The following is an 18,873-nucleotide window of genomic DNA, read 5'->3' as shown; positions in this document are numbered from 1 at the left end:
AAGGAGAGCGCCAGCCATGCAGGGGATCCCGGCACGGAGCAGACACCGAGGAGGCAGGTAAGGTCCCTCCCGGTGCAGCCGGGTTAGTGTCACTTTCGCTTCAGACGCGGCGGTCAGCTTTGATCGCCACATCTGAAGGGTTAATACAGGGCATCACCGCGATCGGTGATATCCTGTAATAGCCGCGGGTCCCGGCCGTTGTTTTAACACACAAAACCTGAGGACAGGGGTGGCACTGTTTTTGGAAGAGATAAGCTTTGTTTTTCTATTCCTGGATAACCCCTTTAACTATACCAGGAGAACACGTTTTATAACCTTAAAACCTGACTCCACTTTCTCCCATTTTCCTACTCAAAACCTGCCCAGTAATGCAAAGTGCTTCACTAGATGTAGAGGCCGGGGCAGATAACTAACAATGAATAAAGGAAGCAAATATTTGATAATAAAACTATCATTGACCTCAGTCTACCAGCAGCTTCAATGTATGGGAACACGTGGCACATGTGTCTACAGATCTTTATTCTGAATTAAGGCAATACTCCATTGGGGGGTGAGGGGGCTCTACCTATCTATTACAGAAAGGCAGCAGAGAAGAATATGGCCATTATTGTAGTTGCAGGAAGCCCGTCCCGTCATCAGAAGAGGATGATTCACATTAGTCACAATTACAGCCTGTTAGTGCCTCTTATAATGTTAATGGCCGTCACACATCACAGGTTATACCCCTCTCCTCTCTAACATGTGTAACACATGATATAAATGTCAATGCTATAAAAATCGCTGCACTGTATTTCTGATCAGTACCGCACAGCTGCTTAAAGAGGTTATCCAGGAATTGAAAAACATTAGCTTTTTCCAAAAACAGCACCGCACTTGGCATAACAACTCGGCTCTATTCACATCAATAGAACTGAGCTGCAATACCATTCCCAACCAGAGGACAGGTGTGGTGCTGTTTTCCTAATTCTGTAAAACCCCTTTAATTCAGTCATGTGCATAAGCCTTAGGCTATGTTTACACATCAGAATGTCCACACGGACATTCTGGAGACTGCTGGCTGAGGCACTAAGACCGTTTGGGAATGCGGCATCTCATAGATGGAAATGCATTCCATGCAGAGTCTGCAGAAAGAATGGACATGCCCATTCTTTCTGCAGACAGCGGAATCAGAATTTTCGTGGCAGAAATATCTAAAATCCCTAAAATCAGCTTTATCTCCAATTAGGGAGTTTCAGAAACTGATCAGGATTTTATGCCAAGCCAGAATTCTCCCCAGAAGGGAAGAAGACCCATCTGCAGACAGCTGTTTCGGGGTGATTACCCCTCGTCAGTGCAGAGCACGATGTTCTGGCTGGTGAGAAACTGGGTGCTGCAAAGAGGTCGCTAGGGACCCCCGCGATCAGATATTTTATCCCCTATCCTTTGCATAGGGGATAAGATGTCTAAGGCGGGAATACCCCTTTAAAGAAGTAAATGAGGTCCGCTGCTCCCATTAACAATATATATATGCCGACGGATATGATTAACGGCGGCAGGAATGTAGTGTGATTGTATTCTCATTGTATTTTCTTCTAGGAATGGATCTAGCCCTGTTTTGAAGCCCTCAGCTGTTTTTTGCTGTGAGCAGTTCCTGAGGTTGACTGTTCCATTAATTCACAGACTAAGGCTATGTTCACACAACGGAATATTTGCAGAATGTCCACCCGTAAAACACGAACTAGAACCATTCAAAACTGCACCTTCTCCATAGACAGCAATGCATTTCTTAGTGGATGGACAAAATAATTGACATGTCAATTCTTTTAGCAGAGGTCGCAATTGTTAACGCTGCGGAAATTTTGCACGATGCAGCAGAATCCCAGTAAAAAAAGATTTTTTTCTGCTCTGAAATTACACTGTGTAAACATGACCTAAAACTTTTATTTATTTTTTATTTTCAAAGTATTTATTAGATATCATAAACATGTACAAAAATCAGCAGGAACATAACAAAACAATACAATGCAAACGGCTCAACCTTATCAAAGGCAGAGAGTTTAAAAATAAGAGCGCCATGGTGAAGCCTGACAAAATAAAATGGAAGCCATCGGGAATAAAAAGACTGTAGAATCACTGTGGCCCATAACCTGATAAGTTGTAGACATGAGAAATCACGAGTGGTATATGGGGGGAGAAGGAAGAAGGTAGAAGGAAGAAAAGGGGAAAAAGAAAAGGGGAGGAGAACCAGCACCGTGGAGGGAAAGAGAAAATGGCCTGAAACTTTTTTTCTTCTCATGGAGGGAATTCCAAATTGTCTTCTGAGGGAGTTTCATCTGGAAAAGTTTTAGATTTTTGGTTTGGCCCATTTATATACTTATTGTTGTGTATAAGCATGAAATCTGCATGGCGAGTCTCCAACATGGAGATGTCCTTGCAAATGTTTTTGAATGTCAGAAGGAAAAAAAGCCCCAGATGACCCAATTGTTGGCCTGATGCACCATGTATGGCCGTCGGCTTTGGTAATATTACTCATGTAGTCAATGTTTTTAACATTTCTTCCTCTTATGACATGAAGTCCTGTTTCCTAAAACTTTTTGACCAAATAGGATTCACACTTTATAGTCTTGCGCTTTCTCACATGGCTCAAATTACGTAAGTCCCATGTTCTGCATTCCTTTCTGGGAAGGAAAGGGTTATCACTTGAGCCTCTGAATGCCAGCAAATAACAGAGAAAGAAGCAGTGTCTTGAAGCTGAGCCCTCCTTCCCCCAGCTCAGATCACAGCCATCCCCCATACCCCTTTCTTCCTGTAGTGCTCCACAGACAGGAAGGGAAGTGGAGGTGAGACGGGGTTTGAGGGTTTGCACATGGTTAGTGGGGGCCGCCATAGTTGACGCAGTGAAATGGGGGGTTGTCTACGGATATAAGAGAGGAGTTTGCTTGACTTTTTGGGTAAATAATTGTGTTTGAGAGCTGTGAAGATGCTATATGTGACTAGGGTTGCCACCTTTCTTGCAAAAAAAAAAAATACCGGCCTAGTTAATGTGTATAATTTTATTAATGATATATTTGTAACATCACAGGATACACACGTGGGGGAAATCTGACCACTATAACTTTTTTATTTCTCCTTATACCGGCCTGTATGCGGGCTCATTTTTTGCGCCCCGATCTGTAGTTTTTAACCATATCATTTTTGTTTTGATGTGACTTTATGATTGCTTTTTTTTAATTTATTTTTTATTAAATTCGGAAGTTGCGGTTAGTTACTAACTACAACTCCCAGCATGCCCTCAGCTGCTGCTTCGAATAAAACTACAACTCCCAGCATGTTGAACTATTTCGTGGTCTGTGTATATATAATACAGGTCAGTGTTTTACAACCAGGGGTGCCTCCAGCTGTTGCAAAACTACAACTCACAGCATGTTGAACTATATAGTGGTGTATATATAGTACAGGTCAATGTTTTACAACCAGGGGTGCCTCCAGCTGTCGCAAAACTACAACTCTCAGCATGCCCGGACAGCCTTCGGCTGTCCGGGCATTCTGGGAGTTGTAGTTTTGCAGCAGCTGGAGGCACTCTGGTTGGGAAACACTGGTATAGGTTATGGTGCAACATTCCTGGTGTTGGAGGATTGGTTGGATAAATACCGGCAGGGTGGCCAAAATACCGGCAAGGTGGCAACCCTAGTTGTGATGACACTATATGTAAGTTGTGATGACACTATATCAGTGCACTGTGAGGCCAGAGGGATCTCCATAGGGTTATAGTAAGTGCGAAGAACTCAGATAAATTATGAATGGGTGCAGGGAGGCTCCTTGGGATTATAAGTGAGTGCAAGCAGAAAACTACTACATTATTAATGCATTTTATTAGTGTTATTTTAAGTTAAGTTCTTATTAGGCAACACGTGAGTTACTGAAAGACTGAGATATTGCTGGGTATATGAACAGTCTCCATGATTCTGTGTGTATTCATAAGGCTGCAAATCTATGGGGGGAAATGTATTATTTCCGGCACCAGCGCAGTGGCAAAATTGCACAAAGTCATCATAAACTAGCTGAGTACCCGACGTTGCCCTTTTTTTCCTTCCTCATCCTTGTTGGGGAGGAAAATCAACAAAGGAGGAATCTGACTTCATATTCCATCCTCATATATTGTTGTCATATGCCAACCCCATATCCTGTCCCCATATCTCATCCCCATATATTGTTGTCATATGCCAACCCCATATCCTGTCCCCATATCTCATCCCCATATATTGTCATCTGCCAACCCCATATCCTGTCCCCATATCTCATCCCCATATATTGTTGTCATATGCCAACCCCATATCCTGTCCCCATATCTCATCCCCATATATTGTCATCTGCCAACCCCATATCTCATCCCCATATATTGTTGTCATATGCCAACCCCATATCCTGTCCCCATATCTCATCCCCATATATTGTTGTCATATGCCAACCCCATATCCTGTCCCCATATCTCATCCCCATATATTGTTGTCATATGCCAACCCCATATCCTGTCCCCATATCTCAACCCCATATCCCGTTGTCCTATCCCGACGTCCTCTCTTTGTGAGATGGGGTGTGGCTTGCAAGCTGGACTGACACATTCACCAGGAGATGCAGAGCGGGGCTTATGGAGTAAGGTACTGGAAGTCCCTTATACTCGCATGGGACTTGAAACAAAAACCCATCTTTTAAGTAAGGGTTAATTAAACTTTTTATTGGAAATATAAGTAACATGTGACCAGGTATTGAAATATCTCCAGCCGTACGGAAGTTATATGGGAACATACATTTCCCATTGATTTACATGGGACTTTAAACAAAAAGCCTGACCCTCACAAATGGGGGTAGTTAAGGGTTAAATCAACTATCCTATATTTTAAGTGGACATATAAGTAACATGTGACCAAGTATTATCGAAATTCTCCAGCCGTTTGGAAGTTATGCCGTAATACATATTTCCCATAGACTTGTATGGGACTTTAAACATAAACCCCGCCCCTGGCAAAAGGGGGTGGGTAAGGGTTAAATTACCTATCCTATGTTTGTTGTTGACATATAAGTAACGTGTGCCAAGTTTCATATTAATATATTTAGCCATATGGACGTGATGCTGGAACATACACGCACACATTTAGTTATATAGATATAAAATTATAACTTTTATTTTTTTTGCACTATTTTGTCATTCTGAACTGACGCTGGGAATTACAAATCCCCCCCATGTGTCCTAGTTATTCCACTTTGTGATCATGGTGCTTAAAGTGGTTCTTCGGTGCTTAAACATCTTATCCCCTATCCAAAGGATAGGGGATAAGATGCCTGATCGCGGGAGTCCCGCCGCTGGGGACCTCCGGGATCATGCACGCGGCACCCTGTTTGTAATCAGTCCCCGGAGCTATCACGCCCCCTCCCTTGCGGGGCGGAGCGTGACGTCACACGCCGGCGCAGGCGTGACTTCACACGCCGCCCACCCTGTAGTCGCCCGTAATCAGACCCGCAACGAACACGCTCTGGAGACTGATTACAAACGGGGTGCCGCGTGCATGATCCCGGGGGTCCCCAGCGGCGGGACTCCCGTGATCAGGCATCTTATCCCCTATCCTTTGGATAGGGGATAAGATGTTTAAGCACCGGAGAACCCCTTTAACAGACTAGTGTCATCACCGATAAGGCCTTGTGCACACACACCATTGGGAGGTTTCATGGTGGCACAACTGCACTGTTCTAAAGTGAACACTAGAAGAAATATGATATTATCATGCAGAATGGTATTGCTGTCGTACTGCAACTGTTGTAATGTTTTTAGAACAGTGTTCCCCAACCAGGGTGCCTTCAGCTGTTTCAAAACTAAAACTCCCAGCATGCCCGGACAGGCTTTGAGTAGGGTTACACATACAGCATCTGCAGCATATTTCACATTGAAAGAAATATGCTGCGGATGTGCTATGAGCAGACACACAGGGCTACCTGGCAGCGGCCCTGTGTGTACAGTAAGGTTTGGAGGCTGGATCACAGGTAAGTGGTCATCCGCAGTGTGAAATATGCTGCGAATGAATGTGGCATGTGTGACCCTACCCTGAATAAGAAAACACATCAAAACTACACATGATGAGAATTGACCCCTTTATGACCACTTATGAGTCTAATGGGACGTCTGATTAGACGACAGGTGCAGTGAAAAAAACCTCCACATCCCCTCTTTTTTTGCAAAGCCAGAGTATTCGTGGGAAATGTAGGCAGAATTAGGAAGTCAATTCAGTGATGGAACTGCAATCAGTAATGTCTAACAAAATAAATAAATACACACATATATAATCATGCCTGCTAAATCAGATAAAAAAAGGTAAGCATCGGCCATACACAAGAACTACATAATAGCCTATGCTGCGCTATATAAGCAAACAAAAAAAAAAAAAAAATCCCGGAGTGCTTCTGTGGTGGCCCAGTACGGGAGGTGTTACCCTGTACTCCTTCTGTCCTGTCAGGCAGCCTCCTTCAGTGTCCCTAGGGCCCCCTGCATTAGTTTCCCCATTGTAAATATGTTGTACTGTATAAAATGTGTCATCACTTTAAGAGTTATACCATGTGATATGTCATGTGATTGTTACCCAGGAGGTACCAGTGACCAGGTGATCCCAGGAGTGACCCATGGGCTCCCTGCTAGTCTCCCCCATATAAGCCCTGGGTGGAGCTTCTCTCTCTTCTCTCTCTTCCTGCTGAGGTCCAGTGCAGTCTTGTCTAGTGTGTGTGTCCAGAGTGTTGGAGACCTCAAAGTCCAGTCCTGCAGCCGCCATCAATTCAAGTAAGATAAAGTCACAGCTTTATGAGTCAAGTCAGTCCCTGTCACATGTGAAGTCAGCGTGGTCTGCATTCAATTGTCCAGTCCAACTACTACAAGTCCCAACAAGCCCCTAAGGTCTCTGCATCACTGGTCACCTCCTTGGGTCCTGGCTGAACTGTATAGACTTTACCAACTGTCTACCCTCAGTAAAGCTACCGTTGTTTGTAACTTGGCGTCGGAGTCTTTATTGCCCTAGTGCCTAGCCCAGGACCCAGCGATATACCTTCGGGTGATTTTAGGCTAAACCACACCCTGGCGTCATGAATACAAGGGGTTAATGCCATCTGCCCCTAGGGTAACAACATCTGCCCTGCACCACACACTCCGCCACCACAACTTTTTTAATAGACAAAACATACTCTACAGTACTAGTGACTATGTTCAGTCCAGTTCCTGAACTCATTTGGTGTACACAGTATGCTGTGCTTTTAAGTAACATACAGAAGCAGTATACATTTGGGAAAAAGACTGTACGTAGCAATGAGTAGGCCACCTTTGGTCTCTTAGAGGGGTTCTCTGGAGAAAAAAAATAATACACGTCAACTAGTGATGGAAAGTTATACAGACTTCCAGTTCGTATCAGCTGCTTTATGCTCCAGAGGAAGTTGTGTAGTTCTTTCCATTGGAAAACATAATTTTTTTTTTTTTAAATCAACTGGTGCCAGAAAGTTAAAGGGGTACTCCGCCCCTAGACATCTTATCCCGTATCCAAAGGATATGGAATAAGATGTCAGATCGCGGGGGTCCCGCTGCTGGGGACCCCCAGGATCTCGGCTGCGGAACCCCGCTATCATTACTGCACAGAGCAGACTCGCTCCGTGCGTAATGACGGGCAATACAGGGGCCGGAGCATCGTTATGTGGCGGCCATCACGCCCCCTCCCATAGACTTGCATTAAAGGGGTGGGCCGTGACGTCACGAGGAGCGGAGCCGTGACGTCACAATGCTTCGGCCCCTGTATCGCTGGTCATTACGCACAGAGCGAGTCTGCTCTGTGCAGTAATGATAGCGGGGTGCCGCAGCCAAGATCCCGGGGTTCCCCAGCAGTGGGACCCCGGCGATCTGACCTCTTTTCCCCTATCCTTAGGATAGGAGATAAGATGTCTAGGGGCGGAGTACCCCTTTAAACAGATTTTTTAATTACTTCTATTAAAAAATCTTCATCCTTCCAGTACTTATCAGCTGCTGTATGCTCCACAGGAAGTTCTTTTCTTTTTGAATTTCTTTTCTGTCTGACACACAGTGCTCTCTGCTGCCGCCTCTGTCCATGTCAGGAACTGTCCGGAGCAGGAACAAATACCCATAGCAAACCTCTCCTGCTCTGGAAAGTTCCTGACATGGACAGAGGTGTCAGCAGAGAACACTGTGGTCAGATTGGAAAGAACTACACAACTTCCTCTGGAGCATACAGCAGCTGATAAGTACTGGAAGGATTAAGATTTTTTACAAATCTGTAAAACTTTCTGGCCCCAGTTGACTTGAAAATATTTTTTTTTTCTATGGAGTACCACTTTAATGGGGTGGAACCGGAGCAGAAGGTTGTAGAACCTTAGCCGGTAATAGTATGTTCCCTCCTATATGGAGCCTAACAGTAACTTGGTAAAGAAGATGTCTATGTCAAGTACAAGAACGAGTATTTTGCTTGTCCCGATTAACCGTATTGTAGCAGAGCAAACATGTGATCCCGGAGCATACTGCTTATATTGTTTGCTGTTTTTACTAACCTGCCAACACTTACCTGCAACAAAGAAAACCTCACACAATCTGTTCTCTCCTCCTGCAGCGTAGACAAGACTTCCTGCACTCGTATCAATGGATGACAACCTGTACCAGCATTCCCAAAGTCATGGATTGGTGGTGAGTATAATGGAGTATTTTTATTTTTTATTTTTTATTTTTTTTGACAAGATTGGAATTACACAACAAACTATTCAATTATATAAACTATTCTGTTATGTAAGTATAAAACAAGCAAACAAAATGTTAAAAGTTCCAGCTGCTCACAGTCACAAATTATCTTCAGTAGTGGTCTCTCAAATGGGGACCTCCAGCTGTTGCAAAACTACAACTTCCAGCATGCCCGGACAGCCAACGGCTGTCCGGGCATGCTGGGAGTTGTAGTTTTGCAACTGCTGTGGGTCCATAGTTTAGAGACCACTGACCTACAGTATATAGGTGGAAATCAAAGGAAAACAATTTTTTTTTTCTTCAAATAACTGGCGTTTGAAAGTATGTAAATTATTTCTATTTAAAAAAAATGTAATCCTTCCACTACTTATCAGCTGCTGTATGCTCCAGAGGAAGGTGTGTAGTTCTTTCTAGTCTGACCACAGTTCTCTCTGCTGACACCTGTGTCCATGTCAGGAACTGTCCAGAGCAGGAGCAAATCCCCATAACAAACCTCTCCTGATCTAGACAGTTTCTGACACGGACAGAGGTGTCAGCAGAGAGCACTGTGGTCAGACTAGAAAGAACTACACAACTTCCTCTGGAGAATACAGCAGCTGATTAGTACTGGAAGGATTAAGATTTTTAAAAAGTAATTTACAAATCTGTATAACTTTTTTGACACCAGTTGATTGGAAAATATTTCTTTTTCTCTGGAGTACCCCTTTAAGGCCCTATTCACATCAGGTTTTTCCTCATGGGGTTCCCACCACGTTTTTGCAATACAGTTCTTTCAGGTTTTTTATAAAAAACGGATTCCTCAAAACCTGACTAAACTGTATCAAAACGTGTGTACAAATTTTAATCCGTATACGCTTGAAAACTGTACATGGTTGGAAAAATGATGTCCGGTTGCATACATTTTTTTTTTCTTTAAAAACTGAGTTTTTAACTCTTTATTCCGTTATGAATAAAGTTTCACTTGTTTGATTAAAATTCCAATAAAAAAAACTGTGCAAAAGTCAAAAACCGGATGGAACCGTACGTACATACGGTTCTGTACAGTTCCCATTGACTCCAATGTGAAAGCAAAGGTATACGTTTCAATATGGTTTTTCACCCGAACCAAAAACCGTGGTAGGCTACGGTTTTGGGTACGGGAAAAAAAACTGACAGGATGCAAAACGGACACAACCTGATGGATATTTTGGCATACGGTTTTCAATGAAGAGTCAATGCATACGGTTTTCAATAAAGTTCCGTTTGGTTTTCAAATTGAAAACGTATATGGGAACTGTATTTCAAAAGCATAGTGTGAACCCAGCCTTAGAATGTCCATTGCCAGACGTGGGCCAAAAGAGTGTCCTATATCTGGCTTCCATAAATTCAACTATGACTTACTTTCGTAAACCAAGAGCTCCGTTACAGAGAAAAGCATATCCCATCGGGGACATTTATAGCCTACTAGCTGAATACCCGGTGTTGCCCGGTTTTTCCTTTCTAATCCTTGTTGCGGAGGAAAATAAACACAGGAGGAAGCGTTTGACTTCATAAGCAGTCCTCATATATTGTTGTCATATCTCGACCTCCCATCCCACCCTCATATCCCGACCCGTAATATGTGACCAGGTATTGAAATCCCTCCAGCCGTCTGGAAGTTATGTGGGAACATACATTTCCCATTGATTTGCATAGGACTTTAAACAAAAACCCCGACCCTCACAAATAGGGGTAGTTAAGGGTTAAATTAACTATCCTATATTTTAAGTGAGCTGATTGGTTGCTATGGGCAACTCAGCAACCTTTCCTCTGGACAGGTTTTGATAAATCTCCCCTAATATCCTCTTTTTGCCTTCCGCAGCGGTGTTACTACAGACAGCCCTCTGACACATGGGGTATAATGGGCGAGATTTATCAAAACCTGTGTAGAGGAAGAGCGGTGCAATTGTCCATAGCAACCAATCAGATCGCTTCTTTCATTTTTAAAGAGGCCTGGGAAATACGAAAGAAGCAATCTGGTTGCTATGGACAACTGCACCACTGTTCCTCTACACAGGTTTTGCGAAATCTCCCCCAATGTTATTGGGCTACTCAAAGGAGTATTCCCATCTCAGAGTAATTCCCTACACACAGGATAGGGCATATTAAGATGATCAGTGGTGGTCTACCCGCTAGGATAACCAAACACGGACCGCCAAACATTCCCGAGGGCTAAACTCCATTTGCCGCGGCCCTACAGTGTATGAATGGAACACTGACCGACCACAATTTTGTCCTTTTAATGTTGGGATGAGTGGAGGTCCCAGTGATCAGACCTCGACTGATCATCTACTTATCCCATGCAAATAACAACTGTTGAACAAAGTGTTTCTCTACATCAGTGTTTTCCAACTAGGGTGCCTCCAGCTGTTTCAAAACTACAGTTCCCAGCATGCCCGGACAGCCGTAGGCTGTCCGGGCATGCTGGGAGTTGTAGTTTTGCAACAGCTGGAGGGCCACAGCTTGGAGACCACTGAGTCAGAGCATTACTTTGTTACAGTAATCCATAAATTGTGCCCCCCTTTTCGAGGCAGTTCCCTAACCCCAGTCCTATCCCTTAGGGCTACTAGTAGGTCACTGTTTTTCCCATTAAAACTTCACCTGTTCTGCATAGGTTTAGAATGTGAACACTCATTATACATTTTGAAGTTCTGCAGAATATATTTACACTGTATAAATAATGGGAATCCTTAGCTGAACTCTCATCATAATAACTGATGATGCAATAAGGTTCCTCTGTGGTTCTAGAAGGACATGCTTAGGCCTGTAGTACGTCAAATCCTAGTTCTGACTACACAGCGAATCTAAATGGATGTGAAAATGAGTCAGTATACAAATACACAATACCAAATTCCTGAGCTCCGGGCTCTGGCATAGATTTACTGATAGGTATCTGCCAGCTCTTCTGAGAGTTTTGCACCCGTCTTTGTAAACGCCACCAGGCATTAACTCTAAATTATTATTTTAATTTTCATTCATAATCTTCTTTTATTATTTATCTATTTTCTCATAAAAACTACAAAAAAAAAATGCAAAAAAAATATCAGATACCTTAAATGGGCACTATCATTACTAAAATTTGCGATAGGTAATGGTCTGAATACCCTTTTTAGATGTGCATAGTTTGGTGATACACCGCTCATCCCACCTGTTGCACATAACACATTGCATATCCTGCAACACAGTGATAACAGTATCGGCCTTACAAATGTCGCTGCTAATCCCCCCCCCATGCTATTTCATCACCCCTTGTGCCTTTTCACTCCCCCTCTTGATTCCCCCTGTGCTACTCCATCCCCCCTTTAAACCCACCCTCCCCATATCACATAATCTCCCCACCTTGTCAATTCATCCCCCCCCCCCTTTGCCATTTCAATTTCCCCTTTTATCACCCCCTGTGCCACATCATCCTCCCCCTGATCCCCCACTGTGTTATTGAATACCTCACTTGCAATGTGTACCACAATGTCCCTGACAGGCTCAGGTTTAGGCTCAACGTCTCGTTGGGTCTGATGAGCGACATCCTCTGCGCGGCACTGACCAGAGACACTCCTCGGCTCGACATTAGGGGAGCCACTTGTCAGTCCTTGCAGCCACCAAAACTCCTGGGGACTGGCGTTGACACCCTAATGTGTTGCGGCACCCAGTTTGGAAAGCCCTGCCCTGTACATGTAAGAGTTGTGATTTTTTTTTTTATTTATTAAATTTTTTTTTTTTTCCCCAGGTACACTTTAAATGCACTTCCATGAAAAAAAAACTACTTTTGAGATGTAATAGAGATGTAATAGAGACAGTTTTGATTGGTCAGGCCTCTAAATGTTCAGACCCATACTGATCACTTATTAGAGCCAGAAGAAGGGTGCTCTCTTCTAGGTCTCCATCATGTGACCGAAACCCTCTCATAATGCAAGTCTATGAAGCTATCTCACTCCCACAGAGCGGGGAGAGAAGTGCCTTCTAGTGATCTATCAGGGTCTGAACACTCAGACCCCAAACTGAAAATTTTTAGGACACTTTCACCCATTTTGGATCAGTATATGTCAATGTACGAGTCAACGAGTCTAGATTTGTGTAGTCATGTATGTTCAATTTTATGTGATTTCCCATTAGACAACGTCTAATGGGAAACCATGACACAGGATTGAATTTCCCTTCAATAAAAGTGCTGTTGTATTTTGTAGATTTCGGACAAATGGACTGGATATAACCTGGATGTGTTTTCCCTACCCAACCACTACTGTGACGATCTAGAATGTGTCTTCATACCACATGGAGTCATAGTGGACAGGTATTTCCATGCTGGCGAACAAGCCACTACAGAATCTTGGTGTGTGTGTGTGTGTGTGTATATATATAATGCCTCTTTCTTGGATGGAAAAAGAGCGAAGAAAAAAGGATCTCACTTGGTAGGCACTGCTGTATGGTTGCCAGGAGAGATGGAATCCAAACTTGGAAACATGGCGTGGTAAACCAAAAGGTTTATTGAAGATAGTAGCAGTTAAAATACAAAACAATAAAAGTAGCTGCAGAATAGGATGACGCGTTTCGGAGGAACACCTTCCTCCTTCCTCAGATCAGTATGGTACAGTAACAAACAAAGGGAATAAAAAGGCGCCAATGTTGCTGGGAGGAGACGTGGTACATTTAAAACATGTTTTAAAAAAAATACACATAATGCGTTACGAAGTATATAAAGCATCATCATTTTAAATAGGAAGTTGAAAGTGACTGCTGTTTTAATATTATGAATGATGTTTACAGTGGCTGGTGGTGGCCGGAGGCGGGACTGATCGCTAGCGCATTGTGAATGTATGGCTGCAGCAGCCGTGTCTCTGCCAGCGAGCCGTGCTGTGTGCGTTAGATGTCAATAAGAGCGCTGTCAGAAGCTGTGTACAGCGATACTGATCAGCGTGAGCAATGTAAGGGAGATGAAGAATAAAGAGGACGTTATCTGCGTACATGGTGTGATTTAGGGTATGAATGGTGGATGAATAATGTCATTTGCTGTATATATGCAGGTCCCTAGAGGCATTACAGGATACTCAGGAATATGGGGGGGCACATTGACGCAATGGATGATGGGGGAGATTTATCAAAACCTGTGCAGAGGAAGAGTGGTGCAGTTGCCAATAGCAACCAATCAGATTGCTTCTTTCATTTTCCACAGGCCTCTTTAGAGGCCTGTGGAAAATGAAAGAAGCAATCTGATTGGTTGCTATGGGCAACTGCACCACTCTTCCTCTGCACAGGTTTTGATAAATCTCCCCCGATGAGTACAAAAATAGTGTGCAGCTCTATAAGTAGGATGGGCGACATTTATCATTGTCTTTAGACTGTTTTTTTGTCTACAAAAGACACACAAAAAGGCGCAAGCAGGGTTTTATTTGCGCCTTTTTGTTTACGCATTTCTACTGATTTTGAGTTGTAATCCACTGATTTTGGCACTACACATGATATGGAAGGGATTTATGAACTACACCTTTTTGTAAAAAGGCACAAAAAAGGCGCAAAGCCACTGAAAAGTCTCTAAAACTACACCATCCCAGACCTGGCATAGCTTTTTGGTGTATGTGAAGAGAGAAATTTGAGAAAATGGGCACCTGCACAAAATTTATCAAATGCTCTGTGAACATTTAATAAATTTGGTTCTCCTACACATTACAGCGCACAAAAAAAAAAAAAAAAAAAAAAAATGCTTCACTTACACCTACAATGCTACAATGATAAATGTGGGCCGATATCCGTGAGGACAGTGTAGAATGTTATGTGTGGGAGTATGTTAAGGAAAATGTAATGGTGGAGGGACACAATGGGGCTCAAATGGCACGGAATAGCTGACATGGGAGTAATGGAACTCAGCTGACACAAGAATATTGACATGTGGTGTGATACAATAAGAATTCGGATATAGTTAAATATACTTAAGTATATATGGAAGCATAATAAACATGATTTGATATGATATATCAAAAGTTGCATTCAATCATTTAGTTCAAACCCTGAGGAACAAGTGTTTTGAAGTTTGTGGATCCAAAACTTTTCTCTGCGTCAGAGTATATTGAAGCGTTGGGAAGCATCTTTAGGGATTTGTTCGATGGGGATGGCAGTGATGTGGTTGAAGTCGCTAGTGTGTGAGTGTTTGAGATGTCTGGAAACGCTGTATAATGAGAAAAAAAGCCTTGGTGGGTCTTGCTCCGGTGTTTGTTTAGCCTTTTTCTGAAACATCTGATGATGCGTCCAACATATTGTAATCCACATGAACATTGTAGAAGGTATAGAACATATTGGCCCTCATTTACTTAGAAAATCGGGTTGTAAGTCTATGTTGCTTTCTTACCCGACTTCTTTTTTCCCCTGGTATTTATTATTATGTCGCATCCTGTTTGTCGCACTGGGTTTTGTAGGTTTTGGTTTCCAACTCCTCTGAGTTGTCGGGAAAAAATCCACAACAATTCAACAAATTCGGGTTGGAAACCTTTATAAATACGTGGGGAAGCTCAGAAATGTCGGGTAAAGCCCCTTTTTCGGGTTTGGGAGAATCCACATTGGGTCCGTCGGGAAAAAATGTTGCATCGTGTCGCAGACTGGCGCACGATGTCTGCGACATGGCGCAGACAAAGATGCGCCAAAAAAACCCGACAAAAGAAGTCGGGTTTAGAATAGTAAATGAGGGCCATTGAGAGCTGCAATTTGGAAATGTTTTGATGGGAAATATTCCTTTGGTGACTGTCCATGTGAAATTCTTGCATTTGTGTGAAATAGTATCACAGCATTTGCATTTGGGTAGTTCACATTTGTAGCAGCCTTTCAGTGAAAAAACTTGCAGGAGATGTTTTGGCTGGATTTGTTGCGCAGCCGATTAGGAGCCAAAATATTTTTTAGAGTGCGACCTCTACGGAATGTAAGACCGGGAGAATTTGGGAGAATTTTGTTCAAAAAATGGGTCTTTTAGGAGTAGAGGCCAGTGTTTTTTGAGAATGTTTCTGATGTCTCCATTTTCTCTCGTGAAAGTGGTAATAAAGTTAGTGGATCGACTTTGATTTGGGTTTGTTTTGGAGCTAGACAGTGGTTTTGAGAGAGAGGCTCTGGCGAATGATGCTTTGATTAGAGGTTTAGGATATTTCTTTGCAGTGAAATGGACTTTGAGGATGTTACTTTGGGATTTGAAGTCGGTGTCTGTAGTGCAGTTTCTTCGGATGCGTTAGAATTGTCGGTATGGAATATTATTCAGCCATTTTTTTTGTAGTGAGCGCTGTGGAAGTCCAGAAAACTGTTACCGTCAACTTTTTAGAAAAAAAGTTTTTTTTGTTTTTTTGAGTTTGTTTTCTTTATCTTGATGGTAAATAGTGTTGAGCAGCATAGGCCATATTCAAATTCGCGATATTTTGCGAATATATGGAGGAATATTCACATATTCGCTAAATTCGCATATTCGTAATATTCGTGTTTATTTTCGCATATGCGAAAATACGTATACACGAAAATTCGCATATGCGAAAATACGCATATACAAAAATATGTACGTGCGGAAATTCGCATATGTGAAAATTCTCGCATGCAAAATTTCGTGCATGCGAAAATTAACAAATTTCGCATATGCGGACATTCGTACGCCGGTCTCACACAGTAGTATTAGAGCCTTCTTTACACCACACAAGCTGGAAGCAGAGAGGGATGATCACTGTGATGTGTACTGTGAAAAAAAATAAAAATAAACGAATATTTGTAATTGCGAATATATAGTGCTATATTTGCGAATATGCGATATTCGCGAATAAAATTCGCATTGCGAATATTGGCGAGCAACACTAATTGTAAACCATGACATCCAGCAATTCAGCTTGGTTGTGAGAGATGGTTTGTGTGAAGTGGAGTGTCCAGTTATTGTTGTTAAGATGTCGGAGAAAAGTGTTGAGATCTTGTTCGTTGCCTTTCCAAATGAAGAAAATATTGTCTATGTATCTGCGGTAGTTGTTGAAAAGTGGGTGGGGTAGATGTATTGTTCTGTACCCCCCCCGACGGTCTTCTTTTCTTTTTCTTTTTTTTTTTTTTCTTTTTTTATCCTCTCTCTACTTGACTACAGGTTCTTTCTTGGGTGGTCGGGGTCCAGATGCCTGTCCTTTTCTTCCTGAGGAGAATCTGTCACCAGTGTCCTCTAGACCTGCGCGTACAGGAGAATAGTGCGGGTGACACTGACTCTGTTGTTTACAGTTTTTCTATGTGGTCCTTTTCTAGAGTTGTGCCTAGAAATACAAATATGTAAATAAAGTGTTTTGGTGCGCTCTTTTGCCCGTATGACTCTGCCCCCTATACAGGGAAAATCTCCTCCCACTCCTGTCACATGATCATTATCACAGGTCCTTCATCCACATTCTCTACGATCCTGCGCTGCTGAGATCTGACCAGGACATGTTCTGTATCTGCTACATGCTGAAAGTGTAGGACCTGTGGTGATTCATTTGAATGTTTGGATTTTAGAGCATAACTTGGGGACAGGGCCATGTAGGCGAAAAGGTAAACAGCCTTGTAATCGGTGTCACCTGAACTCTTACCCTGTACCAGCAGATTAGTCCAGGTGACGCTGGGGACAGATCCTCTTTAAGGAATTCAGACGTGACAGACAGGTTGGACCATGGTTCAGGCCCGTCTGTTAAAGGAAACTTTCACCTGTTATATGCTTCCCAAACAATGTGCAGCATGAACAGGTGCAGCAGGGTCCCAGAACACTATGATTTGCTCTGAAAATAGTGGTCTCTAAACTGTGTCCCTCCAGTTGTTGCAAAACTACAGCTTTCAGCATGCTGGGAGTTGTAGTTTTGCAGCAGCTGTAGGAACACAATTTGGATACCACTGTACTAAGGCATTGGTGCCATGGGCACCACAAAAAGCCACCAAGAGTAATGTTTGCTCTTTTAGCCATCATAAACCGCAACCATGGAAACTCCAGATTAAACACAACTCATATTATGATGTGTGGTGATGAGAGGAAAGGGCCATATTCGAATTTGCGATATTTCGCGAATATATTGACGATTATCCGTCCTATGTTCGTTTCCCCTTTTTTTCTTGCCATGCAGAAAAAAAACGAATATTCGTCATTCCGTATATATAGCACTATATTCTAAATATTAGCAAAATCGCGAAGTGCCGATATTCGCGATAAAAATTTGCTCAATACTAATGATGTGTTTGCTCAGTTGAGCAAAGTAGACTATAAAACTTTTGTGATTTAGCTCTGTGTCTTCAAGTTCATTTTGCAGACAGAATGTTTAACCCCTTAACGACACAGGACGTAAATGTATGTCTGGATGCGGTGGAACTTAACGCACCAGGACGTACATTTATGTCCTATACATGACCATGAGCATCGGAGCGATGCTCGGGTCATGCACGGCAGTTACCGGCTACTGATAGCAGCCAGGGACCCGCTGGTAATGGCCGACATCCTCGACCACGCGGATGTCTGCCAATAACTCCTCAGATGCCGTAATCAACACAGATCACTGCATCTGCTGGAGTGCGGTTCGTAAAATGCTTGATCAGATCGCCCGCAGTGCTGCCGTAATGGCGGACGGAGGTCCCCTCACCTGCCTCTGTCTATCTCCCGGCATCTTTTGCTCTGGTCTGAGATCGAGCAGAGCAGAAGATCGCTGATAATACTGATCAGTGCTATGTCCTATGCCTAGCACTGAACAGTATTAGCAATCAAATGATTGCTATAAATAGTTCCCTATTGGGACTATTAAAGTGTAAAAAGAAAAGTTAAAAAAATTTGAAAAATTCCCTCCACTCCAATAAAAATGTAAATTGTCGCTTTTTCCCAATTTTACCCCCAAAAAGTGTAGAAAAAAATTGCTGCTTTTTTATAACCTTTTATTCCAAAAAAAAAAACCTGATAAATGTGTTAAGTTTTATATATGCAAATGTGGTATAAAAAAAAAAAGTACAGATCACGGCGCAAAAAATGAGCCCTCATACCGCCACTTATACGGAAAAGTGAAAAAGTTATAGGTCAGCAAAATAGATGGATTTTAACCCCTTTTCAATTGTGCACCTAAAAGTCCATATGATGGCTTATTTTTTTGCTCCACCAATTCTACTTTGTA

General features: G+C 42.7%; 2 protein-coding genes across 12 annotated transcripts in view; one reads left to right on the top strand and one right to left on the bottom strand.

Moving 5' to 3' along the window:
• THNSL1 (threonine synthase like 1) overlaps nt 1–8,669 on the bottom strand; it is a 64,909-nt gene extending 56,240 nt beyond the window's left edge. For 2 of the 6 annotated variants that reach the window (XM_056519312.1, XM_056519316.1), the window contains exon 1: nt 8,580–8,669. The gene's annotated coding sequence lies outside the window, so the exon portion shown is untranslated. The remainder of the gene's footprint in view (nt 1–8,579) is intronic. The other 4 variants (XM_056519313.1, XM_056519311.1, XM_056519315.1 and 1 more) reach the window with 3 other exon arrangements.
• The window catches only part of PRTFDC1 (phosphoribosyl transferase domain containing 1), a 39,031-nt gene continuing 22,869 nt past the window's right edge, over nt 2,712–18,873 (top strand). Inside the window, exons 1-3 of one of the 6 annotated variants that reach the window (XM_056519323.1) lie at nt 2,712–2,819; nt 8,625–8,698; nt 12,949–13,055. In XM_056519323.1, coding sequence (XP_056375298.1) covers nt 8,654–8,698; nt 12,949–13,055 — 152 coding nt within the window. In that variant the 5' untranslated portion in view covers nt 2,712–2,819; nt 8,625–8,653. Of the gene's footprint in view, nt 2,820–2,906; nt 2,931–6,732; nt 6,803–8,624; nt 8,699–12,246; nt 12,439–12,948; nt 13,056–17,132; nt 17,206–18,873 lie in introns of those variants that run through there. The other 5 variants (XM_056519325.1, XM_056519324.1, XM_056519322.1 and 2 more) reach the window with 5 other exon arrangements.

This window comes from Hyla sarda, chromosome 5 (genome assembly GCF_029499605.1).
Source record: "Hyla sarda isolate aHylSar1 chromosome 5, aHylSar1.hap1, whole genome shotgun sequence".
NCBI lineage: Eukaryota > Metazoa > Chordata > Amphibia > Anura > Hylidae > Hyla > Hyla sarda.
Note: the sequence above shows the minus strand (reverse complement) of the source record. Positions and strands in the feature narration are given on the sequence as shown.